At 41.8% G+C, this 14185-nt stretch overlaps 1 protein-coding gene across 1 annotated transcript; it reads right to left on the bottom strand.

The window, feature by feature from the left end:
• Positions 1–1942: 1942 nt before the first annotated feature.
• LOC143773990 (leukotriene C4 synthase-like) lies at positions 1943–13881 on the bottom strand. Its single transcript, XM_077261286.1, has 5 exons — positions 13773–13881; positions 11739–11838; positions 8917–8987; positions 5983–6064; positions 1943–2215 (listed from the first exon to the last, which is right to left on the bottom strand). Exons 1-5 carry the CDS (start codon positions 13828–13830, stop codon positions 2080–2082), a joined length of 447 nt encoding a protein of 148 aa, XP_077117401.1. The 5' UTR covers positions 13831–13881; the 3' UTR covers positions 1943–2079.
• Between the last annotated feature and the right edge of the window lie 304 nt (positions 13882–14185).

Raw genomic sequence — 14185 nt, 5'->3', positions numbered from 1 at the left:
ACTGCCGTAATAACGTAAACTGCAGCTGCTGAAGAGACTCTTCATAAATACAGAGGGAGCACTACATGTCAATCAGTGTTTGGCATAGAAAAGACGTACCACAAAAGTTACTTTTTATGCAGCGTAGCACCACTTCAGTGGCATGTAAAGGTTTGTGCACCCCTGGTCAAAATTACTGTTATTGTGAACCATTAAGCAAGTTGAAAATGAAATGATGTCTAAAAGGCCTAAAGATGACATTTCCTTTGTATGTTAGTATTTTAGGCAAAAATATATACAGTCATTTTTTTCATTTTAAAAATTACAAAAAGAAAATGGGCTGATGCAAAAGTTTGGGCAACTTTGGAGATTTGTGTACTCAGATTACTTTGCCTAAGGTTTCAGACCTTAATTAGCCTGTTAAGGTTATGGCTTGTTCACGATCATCGTTTGGAAAGGCCAGGAGAAGGCTATAAAAAGATAGAAAAGCATATTCAAGTGGCCCTATCCTCAGTTCAAAATTCAATTAAGAAATGGCAATTACCAGAAACAGTGGAGGTCAATATAAGGTCTGGAAGACCAAGCAAAATTTTAGTGAGAGCTTCTCATAGGATTGCTAGAGAGGCAAATCAGAACCCCCGCTTGACTGCAAAAGACCTTCAGAAAGATTTAGCAGACTCTGAAGTTGTGGTACATGGTTCTACTCCGGGCCAGACTGGCCATCCAGCAATTCTGGCAAATGCTAGAAGGGCCTGGATGGTCATGGACTGCCTTGGGCTGTTAACAGAATTGGTGTTCTCAAGACACCCATACTGTTAAGAGTTGTGATGGAGCACAAAGTTGCCAACTCCGTCACTTACTCCAGCAGGCCAGGGGTATCATTACAAATATTGGTCTTGTAGAAAATCTTCCTTTCCTCCATCCAGGGTAATATTAGTAATATATCCCATCTGGTTCATGAGGACAACATGGGCCTGGTGATTTCAAATGCCAGGACTGAATTTCAGCCCCAGTCCGTACCTTGTCAGAGACACCTGCACAAATATGGCCTCCATAGAGGAGTCTTCAGAAGAAAACCTCTCCTGTGTCCTCAACATAACAAAACAAAACAGAAGTATGCAAAATAACATCTAAATAAGTTCAAAGCAAAAAGAAAAACAAACAAGCCTGATGCATTTTGGAAATAAGTCCTGTGGACGGATGAGGCTAAAATAGAACTCTTTGGCCACAATGATCAAAGGTACAGTATGTGTGGAGAAAAAAGGACACAGAATTTCAGGAAAAAAAAACATCTCACCAACTATTAAGCAAGGGGGTGCATCAACCACGCTTTAAGGTTGTGTTACAGCCAATGGTACGGGAAGAGAGAAGAATGGATTCAATGAAATTTCAACAAATTCTTGATGCAAACATAACACCATCTGTAAAAAAAAAAGCTGAGGTTGAAAAGGGGATGGCTTCTACAAATGGATAAAGACCCTAAACACACGTCAAAATCCACAATAGACTACCGCAAAAGGCGCAAGCTGAAAGTTTTAAATGGCCCTCACAGTTCCCTGATCTGAACATCATTGAAAATCTGTAGTTAGACCTCAAAATTATAGAGCATGCAAGACAACCCAGGAATCTCACAGTCACAGAACTAGAAACATTTTCCAAGGAAGAGTGGATGAAAATCCCTCAATCAAGAACTGAAAAACTCTTGTCTGGCTACAAAAAGCGTTTACAAGCGGTGATAATTTCACAAGGGGGTGCTACTAGGTACTAAACTTTTGCATTGGCCCATTTTCCTTTTTTTAATTTTTAAAATATAAAAGATGATTTTTTTGCCTAAAATACAAAAGAAATGTGTCATCTTTAACCTTAGGCCTTTTAGAGATCAATTCATGGTCAACTTGCTTAACTGTTCACAATAACAGCAATTTTGACCAGGGGTTCTCAAATTTTAACATGCCACTGTATCCCTGTACAATCATTATCTAGTGGCATCATGATGTGAAGATAATAAAATATCATTTGCAGACAATAGGAAATTTCCATGACATGAAGGGACATTTCCAGAGCGCTGTATGCATACTGCACATATTAGTAAAAGAGGCGTTAAAACATCCACCGAGTGAGACTTGTCTTAATACTGATGCCACAGGATGAATATAGGAAAAAGTCCAGTATACCAACGAGAGATAATCCAATAAGGAGGCAGAGGATGCTGGAACTGATGTACATAGGGGTCAACCTGCGGAGAAGGAAGAGAAGTTAGGCCGGTTTCACATTAGCGTTTGCATGAGCTACGGACTTCCTCCGTGAAGCCCCGCCCTCGACCGCATCTCCGCCTCTAGCTCCGCCTACTTCTGCATGCAGCCTGCGTACCTATCTTTAACATTAGGTACGCAGGTCGTGCCGCAGTATGCGGATCCTTCCGCATGCGTCGTTTTGACGATGCGGCGACCAGCGTAGGACGCAGCTTGTAGGAATTTTTTTTTTCCCGCATCGTCAAAACGACGCATGCGGAAGCATCCGCATACAGCGGCTCGACCTGCGTACCTAATGGTAAAGATAGGTACACCGGCCGCATTGCAGAAGTAGGCGGAGCTAGAGGCGGAGGTGCAGCCGAGGGCGGGGCTTCACTGAGGAAGTCCGCAGCCCTCCGCAGCTGCTACAAACGCTAGTGTGAAACTAGCCTTAAATGTTCTTATTTTCAGTAAAGTTTGACAATGATCCTCAAAGTACGTTACTCAAAGTAATTAAGGGAACACCTAAAGGATTTGGCCACCTTTTGGATGAAATGTCCTTTTTTTCCACTTCACTGAGAACAGAATGGTTAATGGAAACCAATATTGTAAACGGAGGGCTGGATTATAAATCACCCTAAATTCTAGTATGTGTGAATTACATCATGACAACTCATATTGTGAGTCAGGAGTGTGTATGGCCTCGATGTGTCTGCACAGCACACCCAACAACATCTGGGCATGCTACTTATGAGATGGTGTTCTGGGGGGATCTCCTAACAGACATGGATCATAAGTGAGCTCCTAAACAGCCTGTGGCGCTACATGGCTGCATTAGATGAACACATGTCCCACATGTGCCTTTGTCATCCAAGAACTGCCCACACACTCTGGCCACGCATTGTCCTATACCAGAAGGAACCAGGGGCCAACTGCACAAGGAAAAGGTCTGACAAAGGTATACGGATGAAATCCTCAGAGCCAAACAGCAGTGCGGGAAACTGTTATTGTGCAAACCTCCAAGGATATAGCTTCCCAGACAATCACTGACCCACCGACAAACTGCCCATAATACATTCGTGCAGCAGGGAGCACAAGTTCAACTTCAGGTCCCTCATATCACCCTCGGAGTATATTTCAAACAGTTTGGTCATGATCATGCACACCAGTAACTACTGGAGGTCATTATTGTAGTGCTCCTCTGGTTCCTCCTGGCACAAAGGAGCAGAAATCAGTCCTTTTGTTGGGTGGATCCTCTCTTCTATGGCCCTGCCCATCCCGTGTAACAGCCCTGGTATGTGCACCATGCTTTTGAGACTATGTTCGGAGACACAGTAAAACTTCTTGCCATCTTGGAGGACCTATACTACCTTACCAACCTCAATGGGCTGAAAATGTCGCCTTATGTGAGGTCAGGTACACTAACAAAATGCAAAAAGTTGAGAAAACTCAGTAGGAAGAATAAGGCTAGAGTATTGTCTGTGGCCATCACCTGCACATAGTAACATAGTTGGCAAGGCCGAAAAAAAGACACTTGTCCATCCAGTTCAGCCTATATTCCATCAGAATAAATCCCCAGATCTACGTCCTTCTAAAGCACCTAATAACTGTAAGATACAATATTGTTACGCTCCAGGAAGACATCCAGGCCTCTCTTGAACCCCTCGACTGAGTTCGCCATCACCACGTCCTCAGGCAAGGAATTCCAGATTCTTACTGCCCTAAGAGTGAAGAATCCTCTTCTATGTTGGTGGAAAAACCTCTCCTCCAGACGCAGAGTATGCCCCCTTGTGACCGGCACCTTCCTTGGTATAAACAGATCCTCGGAGAGATATTTGTATTGTCCCCTTATATACTTATGCATGGTTATTAGATTGTCCCTCAGTCGTCTTTTTTCTAGACTAAATAATCCTAATTTTGCTATTCTCTCTGGATATTGTAGTTTAATAATAATAATAATCTTTATTTTTATGTAGTTCCCCCATCCCCTTTATTAATTTTGATGCCCTCCTTTGTACTTGCTCTAGTTTCATTATATCATTCCTGAGCACCGGTGCCCCAAACTGTACACAGTACTCCATGTACCAGGGATTTGTACAGAGGCAGTATAATGCTCTCATCATGTATATCCAGACCTCTTTTAATGCACCCCATGATCCTGTTTTCCTTAGCAGCCGCTGCCTGGCACTGGCTGCTCAGGTAAGTTTATCATTAACTAGGATCCCCAAGTCCTTCACCATGTCATATTTACCCAGTGGTTTCCTGTTCAGTGTGTAATGGTGCACCATTTCCTTTTTGGAGGTTTCTTGCTGATCTCCTGTTGACACTTTCATTTGCACAAAAGCAGATGAAATGGATCTTAAATCACTTCTACTTCTTAACTGGATGGATTGATATCTCTGAAAGTCTAATTGACATAATCTGACATGTTCCCTTAAGTTTCGGAGCAGTGTACAACGGGCTATTGCTTTCTGGGCATGCTGGGGTAGAGGAAAGGTGAAAATGAAGGAGCAGGGAAACCAGTTGCATGGGAACTAGTTTTCACAAGTAGGGAATAATAAATCTGCTTTCAAGCTAAATGGATCCTGTCACTGGGTTTTGGGCCATTAAATCAGCATGTTGTGATACAGCTGGGGTTTAGCTTTCAGGTGCAGGTATATGGAGCAGGCTCAGTAGCTGCATACCCTGCAGATGATGGCTGTATTACACAGCCAGCATCTGCCTGTAATTTTAGCTATATACTATAATACTTTAGTCAAAGAAAGAAATAAGTATAAAGAATATTAAAAAAATAACACCCTTCCCCCCCCCCTTCATCTCTTAAAAATAAATAAATAAAAAAAATGTGGTAATGCTATGTCTGTTACCCAGCTCAGCAGACGGGGGTGCACAGCTCCCACCTGAGCACGCACTGACCACAATACAGGTGCCATAGAAAGCATGGGCTTCCTGGCTTATAATTTCTATTGAAACTGCACTGTGTGAACACTCCTGTCTGCTGAGTTGGGCACTGTTCAATGGTCTATGTGTGACCCACAGGGGTCTCAGGACCCGCACCTCCACTGGTCTGCAGGCAATTAAAAGGCCTACTAAATATGAAAAAGCAAGCAGAAACTACTAACTATTTAAAGGTGCAATCCAGAACTATTTCGTTTTTTTCCTACGGGTCTAATAATGAACTAACTTGCCTGATCTAGCCGGCTCCGAGTAGCCACAGACGCTCCAGCCGGCGATTCTGCTGTTTCTCGTCAGCAGAGCAGCTCTTCCTGTTTCGAGCTGCTCTGTTACCGGGGCTCCAGTGCCGATGTCATGCTGATTGACAGCCGGCTCCCCGCAGTTAGTCAGTGGGAAGTCAGCTGTCAATCAACAGACCAGGCCGAAAGAGAAGCCGCTGCTCTACCCACGTGACATCACCGGTGGGAACAGGCTTCAACAGCTCTGTGCTGCAGAATCAGCGGGCAGAGGAGGCAGGTAGTCAACTACCTGCCTGTTAGTTCTTACACCCATAGTAAAAAAAAAAAAAAAAATAGTCCTGAACAACCCTTTTAAGGATCTGCTTGTAAAGAGTGTAGATAACTGTACAAATCCTATGCAATAGGATCTTATATACAACCCATCCATTGAATATCTAGTCTGCTGCCATGGATATACAGTAGCACAGTCTCATGTTTTCATAACTATGACCCTAGATATTTGATTGATTTCAGGTTATTATGTTATAGATTTTATATCCTCCCCTCCGATTATATACATAGTATGACAAGCTGCTTACCTTCCCAGCGCAGATTCTTCATAGCCATGGAAATATCTGTAGCGCGCGTACACATAGATTAGACCACAGAAAGCCGTGAACCCTGAACAATGTGAAACAAGTGGTCAAAAACGTGGTCCTGGTAGATAGCGCAGTGCCCAACCGCACACTCGCCCAGTAATATAAATCACATGGAAATAGTATCTGTTTTTTGGAATACAGCATATGATTTAATTGGTGCTATCTCTCAAATTATGTGATACCTCTGTTACAATTACCTGCAAAAAAAATTTTGATGAAAATATTTATGATCATAGCGCACTTCCTCCCCATCACTGCACAAGGACCTCTGCACAGATTACAGAGCGTGCCTAGAAATCTTTCTTACTGAAGTCAATGAATCCTTTCCAGTCTATTCCTTTAGTGTTTCATGTAAATATTAGATGGTCTAATATTGTTGTTCCAATACTTCCTATATTAGATGATGTGGAAGTGAATACAGTCCTGCAACCAAGATCATTGTTTGCACCCCGTACGTTCAGGCACGCCATGGTCAGGTTAGTCATTTAGCCTTTGTGCAGGGTTGCTTTTGGTGACGAATCTAGATGGTATATTTAACCAATTCACAAACCTAAACCCACAAAAATAAAGAATTTTGGATGTTAACCACCAAATCTCCCCAGGGTACTACACGATATCCTGTAAAAAGATCCTGCTGCTATTTGACACTGAAACGCCACGGCATATCAGAGAAACTATACGTGCACATAGACAGAGAACTGTCAATCCAGGGCAGTGAGTGGAGAGAATTCGCCAGGGACTTGTGCGACTCCGTCCCTGGAAGATATCAGCTTTACTTAATGGCCACCAGATGGCAACTAAACCCTGAAATTTCTTCTCACTACTTATTTTTTAGATTTCTGCACTGATTTTACTGAGAAAGCAGCTTAGTTGAAAAAAAGCTGCACACACTGAACAATTACTGATCAAATGTAATAAAAAGATAAGAAAGAGGGACACATACCGCGGCGTGCATAGCGTGTCGCTGCAATTTCTGTTCTACATTGTCAGTACCTTAACCTTGCAAAGAGTTTTGTATGTGCTCAAACAAAAATACTGCTCCTAGTGAGGCCCAGTACTGTTCCTACACAGTATGGAACCCCTCATAGTTTACAAAGTGCCCACCAAACACAGTATGATGCGTTTTTGGCGGTCTGTGGTACACCAGGATGTTCTGCCTGTAGTTCTGAGGCCCCTCATACTCGTCCGTCTTGGTCTCTCCAACCATTGGCGATTTCCATTAGGCCTTTGACACATTTATTCGTAGATTTTATCATGGATCTGCCATTATCTGCAGGTAATACTGTTATTTTGGTGGTGGTGGACAGATTCAGCAATATGTCTCACTGTCTGATTTACCCAACGCCAAGGCCTTGTTGCAGATTTTCCTCAAAGAAATTGTGAAACTAAATGGGATTCCTACCATATTGTTTCTGATCGAGGGGTGCAATTTACTTCCAAACTTTGGGAAGCGTTTTGTACTAGTTTGGAGATCCATCTGTCATTTTCTTTGGGCCTTTTATCCTCTGTCTAATGGACAAACTGAACGTGTTAACCAGAATCGTGAGAGGGTTGGGTTACCTACTTACATCTAGCTGAATTTGCGTTAAATAATCGTTGTCATGAGTCTACTGGTAAGTGCCCATTTTAAGGGTATACAGGTTTCATCCTCAGTTCAGCTCATTTAATAGGGATTGTTCGTCAGGAATACCTAAAGAGGAACGTTTTCATAATCTATAAACTGAAGGTTCCTTCTTGGAAACTGGGACCCAGATTCATTGGTTTTTATAAGATTGTGGCTTTCCTCAATCCTGTAGCGTTCAGCATTTCCGCCTTGCTTTGCACCCACTTTTAGGATTCATAATGTGTATCACCAGTCTTTACTCAAAATATGTTGCGTCCTCTGAAATGCCATCACCTCCATCTCCAATCATTGTTGATGGGAATTTGGAGTTTCAAGTAGCTAAGATCATTGATTCCCGTTCGGTTCATCTGTCTCTTCAGTATCTGGTTCACTGGAAGGGTTATGGTCCTGAACAGAGAATGTGGGTACCAGCTTCTGATGTCCATGTGGTCAGGTTGATCCAGTACTTTCACGGTACACACCCCGATAGACGTGACCCTGAGGTTCCAGAAGTCCCTTTCAGAAGGGGGGGGGGGGGTACTATCACAGGTTTACAGCAACGGACAGGGGACAGAAGACTGCAGTGTCCAATTCCACATACCCCTGCACTGATTAGAAGCACTTTATAATCATCTCCAATGGTGCAGGTTTCTGTTTAGCAGAGCAGGGGTTAAATCTGTTCAGTTGAGTGTCTTTGAAGCTTGCCTGCTTTGAGGATCTCAGCTGATCAGTGTTGGCCTCTCCCTTCGGCTATTTATTCTTGACTCTGGCAACCTGAATGGCCAGTGTTAGTCCTAAACTGCTTGGTGTGGAGGGAGTAGTTAGTTGAGTAGGAGCTTTGAGTGTTGATCTAGTGACTGTTTCCTGATGTTTAGACTGTTTGCATTTCCTTGTCCTCACCTATTTAGTTGTCCCTTCCTTTTTCTTCTCTGTACTCCACTCTGTTGTTTGTGAGAACATTTTTGTATGGTTGGTATTTTCATTTATCCCAGTTCGTCCTCCCTTGTTAGTCTGGTTTGTGTATACTTATATCTGATTACTCGCCACTTCTCTGGGCAGGGGAGGGGACAGATAAAGGCCACTACAGGAGTGCAGCAAGATACGTGGCCCCGGCATCATCTTCACTAGAACTAATCCAGGGAGCAGGGTTAGCTAGGATAGCCCTAGCCCTGGGTTATCTAACTACAGTATTGTTACAATAAATTGCATAATCTATAGTCAAAATCAAAGCTATTGAAACCACCAATAGTAAAGTGTGGAATTTGGCTTACCCTGGTGGAAAAATATTCCTGCTACCCACAATGTAGAGAGGAACAGCGGGAAATATTCAGTGCAGTTTAGTCTACAGAGAGAGGGCAGAAACCATTAGGAAGCAGAGTAAAATGATTTTGATAAATCTGGATCAACAGAACCATGGATGACGATATTAGATCTTCTCAGACTGAGGCTACAGTACATGGTGACTCACTGTCATACAAGATCAAAAAGGAGATCCTCATGAAGACTCCCCAATTTTACATGCAAGACAATGTAGCAATCAAGTGATCACTGTTCATTTTACCATAGGATATACTGAAAATAGGAAAAAAATTAAAGGGGGTTGAAATAGTGAAGAAAAAACGCAATTTCGCTACGGTTATTGGGTTTCATTTTTGTGGCATACATTGTGTGGCACTGGAGTAGCATGGGGGGACATAGGAGCGGTTGCCTTAGCTGCCAGTCTATAGGGAGCAAAGTTTGGCTCTCGCTCTGAAATAATCAGTGAACCATTGGTGCACACCAGGAGCACACCAGATGAGTTTGGCAATGGCTGTTGCGCTCTGCATAGGCAGCAACCAAAATGCAAAGCTCAGTATAATGAAGTCAGCTTTGTTATCTGTTTTGTTGTCCATGCATAGTGCTGCAGCCAATGACAAACCCATCTCCACTGCTGCCATCTGCATTAGTAGTGACGAAGAGGACAGAGGAGTACCACAAGATGAATGAAGACCATATTAAATCAAGCGCAATATGTACGTTTACACTTTTCCCATTTCTAACTAGATTTGGGGTTAGATCTAAGACCATCATTGGGGTAAAAAAAATTGTTACATAAAAATGTGTAATAAAAAAAGCCAAAAATAAATAACGTATAACTGTTTATTTAAAAAATGTTAGCAAAAATTCGAAAAAAAAAACTTGGGGGTCAAAAGCGCAAACTATAATTACATCAGTATTTTCTCCAAATTCCAATATTTATGCTTAGGAGATAAAGGGTTTATTACGTGATTAATGGAGTTAACTACATGAGCGCTATGGGTTCACAGATTAACCCCTTCATCACTGGAAGATTTTTTTTTTCTGTATTTTCCTCCCCTTCTTCCAAGAACCATAACTTTTTTTTATTTTTCTGTCCACGTAGCCGTATGAGGGCTTGGTTTTTGTGGGACAAGCTGTGCTTTTGAATGACACCATTGTTTTTATCATGTGATGCACTGGAAAGCAGGAAAAAATTCTAAGTGCGTTGAAATGGGGAAAAAAGTGAAATTCCACATATGTGCTTTATTTTTTTATTTTATTTGCCATATTCACTACAAGGTAAAACTGACCTGACAATATCATTCCCCAGCTGAGTACAATTATACAGATAGCAAACATGCGTAGTTTTGTTTTCTTTAGGTGGTGAAAAAAAATTTGGAAATTTGTAATAAAAAAAAAATTTATGTCACAATTTTCCGAGACCCGTAACGTTTTCATTTTTTGGGGATATGGGGCTGCGTGAGGGCTTATTTTTTTGCACCCTGAGCGGAAACTTGTACTGATACCATTGTAGCTGCACAAAAAAATATAATTCTGTTTACAGGGGGGCGATGAACTTTTGTATGTTTTTTAATTTATTTGTTTTTCATATTTTTAAAAACTATAGGTTAATTTAGTTCAGAATTTCATAGATGAGACTTTTACAGATGCACAAATACTAAACATATATAATTGTTTCAATTTTTGGAGTAAACCATTATCAGCAATTTTTTTAAATAGCAGCAATCAGAGCTATGTCCGGTCGCTGCTGTTAGAGCAGGTGCCAGCTGAAGAACACAGCCGGCACCCTGTGTATATGGAGCAGGCTCAGCTCCTGAATCCGCTACCTACACTCACACCCAACATAGGCGCCACTGGTATGTCCTTTGTCGGAAGGGGTTACGAAATAACAGGAGAAACTTCACTAAAAAAAAAAGATGTTTTTTGTACATTATGGAAATCTATACATTGTAGAGAAGGAAGATTTTTTACTTTATGAGCAGTGAGACAATTTTCTGACACAGAAATGCTTTTCCTTACATTATCCTAACACTTCTGGTACGATCAACCACCATTTTGTATAACTAATAGCATTCTGATCATTTTTAGGACACTGATTATAAAACCAAAAAATCTGTCTCCATTCACTTGATATATGTGCATAAATTATTTTTAAATATTTTTTAGTGAATTTTGTAATTATATGAAGGGTATGGATAAAGGGTGAGGAAAAGCATGGTGGAGGTATTTGCATACATTCTATTAATGGATGTTGTTTATCGGGCATGTATATATCTGGTAATAAATAGCAGGTTTGGTCAGCGACAGGAACTATCACTTCTTCTTTAGATATTTTTGTATTTCCTTTTATGCTTCGATATTAGAAGTTAGAGGAATTGGAATAAAGTGGTTGTCTAAGTTTAGGAAAAAATAATTCACCAGTACAAACGGGTTAGCACTACAGCACCGTCCAACCGCTGCAGTCAATCACTGGCCACAGAGGTCACATCCTGAGCCATTAAAACCAGTAGTGCAGTGTCCATAGCTGTGATTTATGTAACTCTATATAAGACAATATGGCAGTGAAGTTGGCCGGTGGGTATAACATCAGTGCTGTACTGTATATGGCTCGGACACTTTTTTGAAGTTGAAGTTGGATCAGTCTCTTCTTTTTTTGGCCCCTTGATCCCATTTTGTCTGTGCTGGGCTTAAAATGATCATTTCGTCCTCAATCTAATCATATTTCCATTAAGTGATATTTTATAATTTTACATTTCCTTCTTGTTGAAATATGTAATAAATTATACAAACTTACTGTGCGCGGAAAATTCTATCAAAAGTTGGATGACCTGTTGTGTTTGGAGGCGAGATCTTGTATTTTCTGCGAGCCCATATGACTTGCATGGAGAAATATGCTGTTTTAGAGGGAGGGAAAAAAAGCCTTTTTTGTAGATCAATTGCATTTTAATGGATGTTGTCATTTGAGAAAAAGATTCTTCCCACCATTTATGAGTCACTTCTTTTCTCTTCTACACTGATCATTCACTCTTGAAAAAAAAAATCTCAAATCTGTCTACTACTTTGTGTTTAATGAGGGATCAAATTACTCATGCTGCCTATCAAAGTGTAAGGAGAGGGGAGTGTCAGAAGCTGGAGGAAGACATCAGGTTGTACCTGGGGGGTACATGGGGGAGACAGAGGCAGAGACACACAATGACAGGCTGGTGAGCAAACCTTACATCGGTGCAAACTTAAATGCAAGTTATTTAATGGCCAGAAATCACATTATTCCTCTCCCATTTTCTATCCTAGAAAGTTATCTGAAAGTGTAGTATATACATTAAAGCGGTTCTACAAGAATAAAATACCGTAATTAAATACAATAGATGCCATTATAAATAGATTCTTAAATACTTTTTAAGAAACAAATCACACTGGTTTTATCTAGGGTACCTCCCATCACTGTAAAATGGCCACCATCATGTTACACTGAAAAAAAAACCTGTCCTACAATAGCTATAGGACAGGAGTCTATGAGCAGGTGCAAGAGGACACCTAACCACCATGCTTAATGTGTAGGAAGATGTACTCCTAGGGGATATTCTGATCAAATACTGGAGATACCAGGGGTGCAGAGGTAAGAAGAGGCTGCTCACACTGCTGTCCACCCTGTCTACCTGATCTAATACTGGAGATACCAGGGGTGCAGAGGTAAGAAGAGGCTGCTCACACTGCTGTCCACCCTGTCTACCTGATCTAATACTGGAGATACCAGGGGTGCAGAGGTAAGAAGAGGCTGCTCACACTGCTGTCCACCCTGTCTACCTGATTTAATACTGGAGATACCAGGGGTGCTGTGGTAAGAAGAGGCTGCTCACACTGCTGTCTATCCTATTTATCTGATCTAATACTGAGTCTGGATATACCAGGGGTGCAGAGGTAAGAAGAGGTTGCTCACACTGCTGTCCACCCTGTCTATCTGATCTAATCTAGTCTTATCTAATACTGTAGATAAAAGGGGTGCTTAGGTAATAAAATATAAAGCAACAAATCACACTGCTCATGTTATTCATCCCTGTACCTTGATCAACTGCTCCTAATACAGTTCCCCACATTGTAAGATGTCCCCACACAGCCCCCCAAACGGTGTAATTGCCCCACATAGAATAATGTCCCTACACAGCCTCCTTAGGGCACAGTATTATGTCTCCACACAGCCCCCTTAGCCACAGTACAATGACCCGTCCTTGTTCCATCACTGTATTCTCCAGTATCTGTATACTGAGGATTATGTCCAGTGCATCGTGAGGATGCAGATACCAGTGAAAGTGAGACACCGGGCAGGGGGCAGTGGCGTGGTGTGGGACGTCACTGTATCTAGCCGTTTGGCTATGCTCGTCCATGAGCTGCACCGTAAGTGCCAAATGGCTGTATGCGGCCGTACTTTGCCCGGGTTTGTTGTAAAGGATCGTTATGGACTTTTAGGATGGCTACTTCAAATAGGTGGCACTAGAGATCATATATCCTTTTGTTCTCTGAAAAGACTATGTGCATCTTCAGAAAACAAGGAGTTCAGAAACTGCAATGTACTCGAGCAGCATAAAGCTGTCATTCTTATTAAAAAGAGGTCCTGCAGCAGATGTATTCCTTATTACCAGCATTAATATACCCTCACTTTAAATTTTAAGATGTCACACGTTGGCTGTAGCTAATAATACAGTATACATTCCTACATATATAGTTTGCTAGCCGTAGGGCATATTACTTGTCGGCCCTTCTCATGTACTGTACGGTGAAAGCAGCATGGAAATGACATGGGCAACCATGGCTGCAGGAGACATGGGACTACCTTGTTCCAGGACTGCGGCTATGGTGACAAAGGCAAGTTGAGCGACCTGGTCTTGCATGTTGTAGGAGTTTTCGGAGGGCTCAATGCACAGACTAGTTTCAGACTTGCAGCTTCTGGAAGAGAAACAATTATTCATTGTCATAAAACTAAATCCACCACGATATTATAGCGGGAAATTTGTGTATATGCAAAAACTCGTGATTATGATACAAATATCGTTAGACGGAGGCTCGCTGCTTTACATGGATTAGCCGATGTGCCACTTCCTCTTTTCCAGGAAGTATGTGTGCTTTTATTACGCATCTTTTATCCCTGGAGGTAGGGGAGGACCGAGCAGATGTGCACCTGTATGGGGTCCAGTGAGTAATGGGGCCACTGCCACCTTACCAGCAGCTTGCCCAGGCAGCCGAGCG

The sequence above is a fragment of the Ranitomeya variabilis genome, chromosome 5 (genome assembly GCF_051348905.1).
Source record: "Ranitomeya variabilis isolate aRanVar5 chromosome 5, aRanVar5.hap1, whole genome shotgun sequence".
Classification (NCBI taxonomy): domain Eukaryota; kingdom Metazoa; phylum Chordata; class Amphibia; order Anura; family Dendrobatidae; genus Ranitomeya; species Ranitomeya variabilis.
The sequence above is the reverse complement of the archived record's forward strand: the minus strand, read 5'-3'. Positions and strand labels throughout refer to the sequence as shown.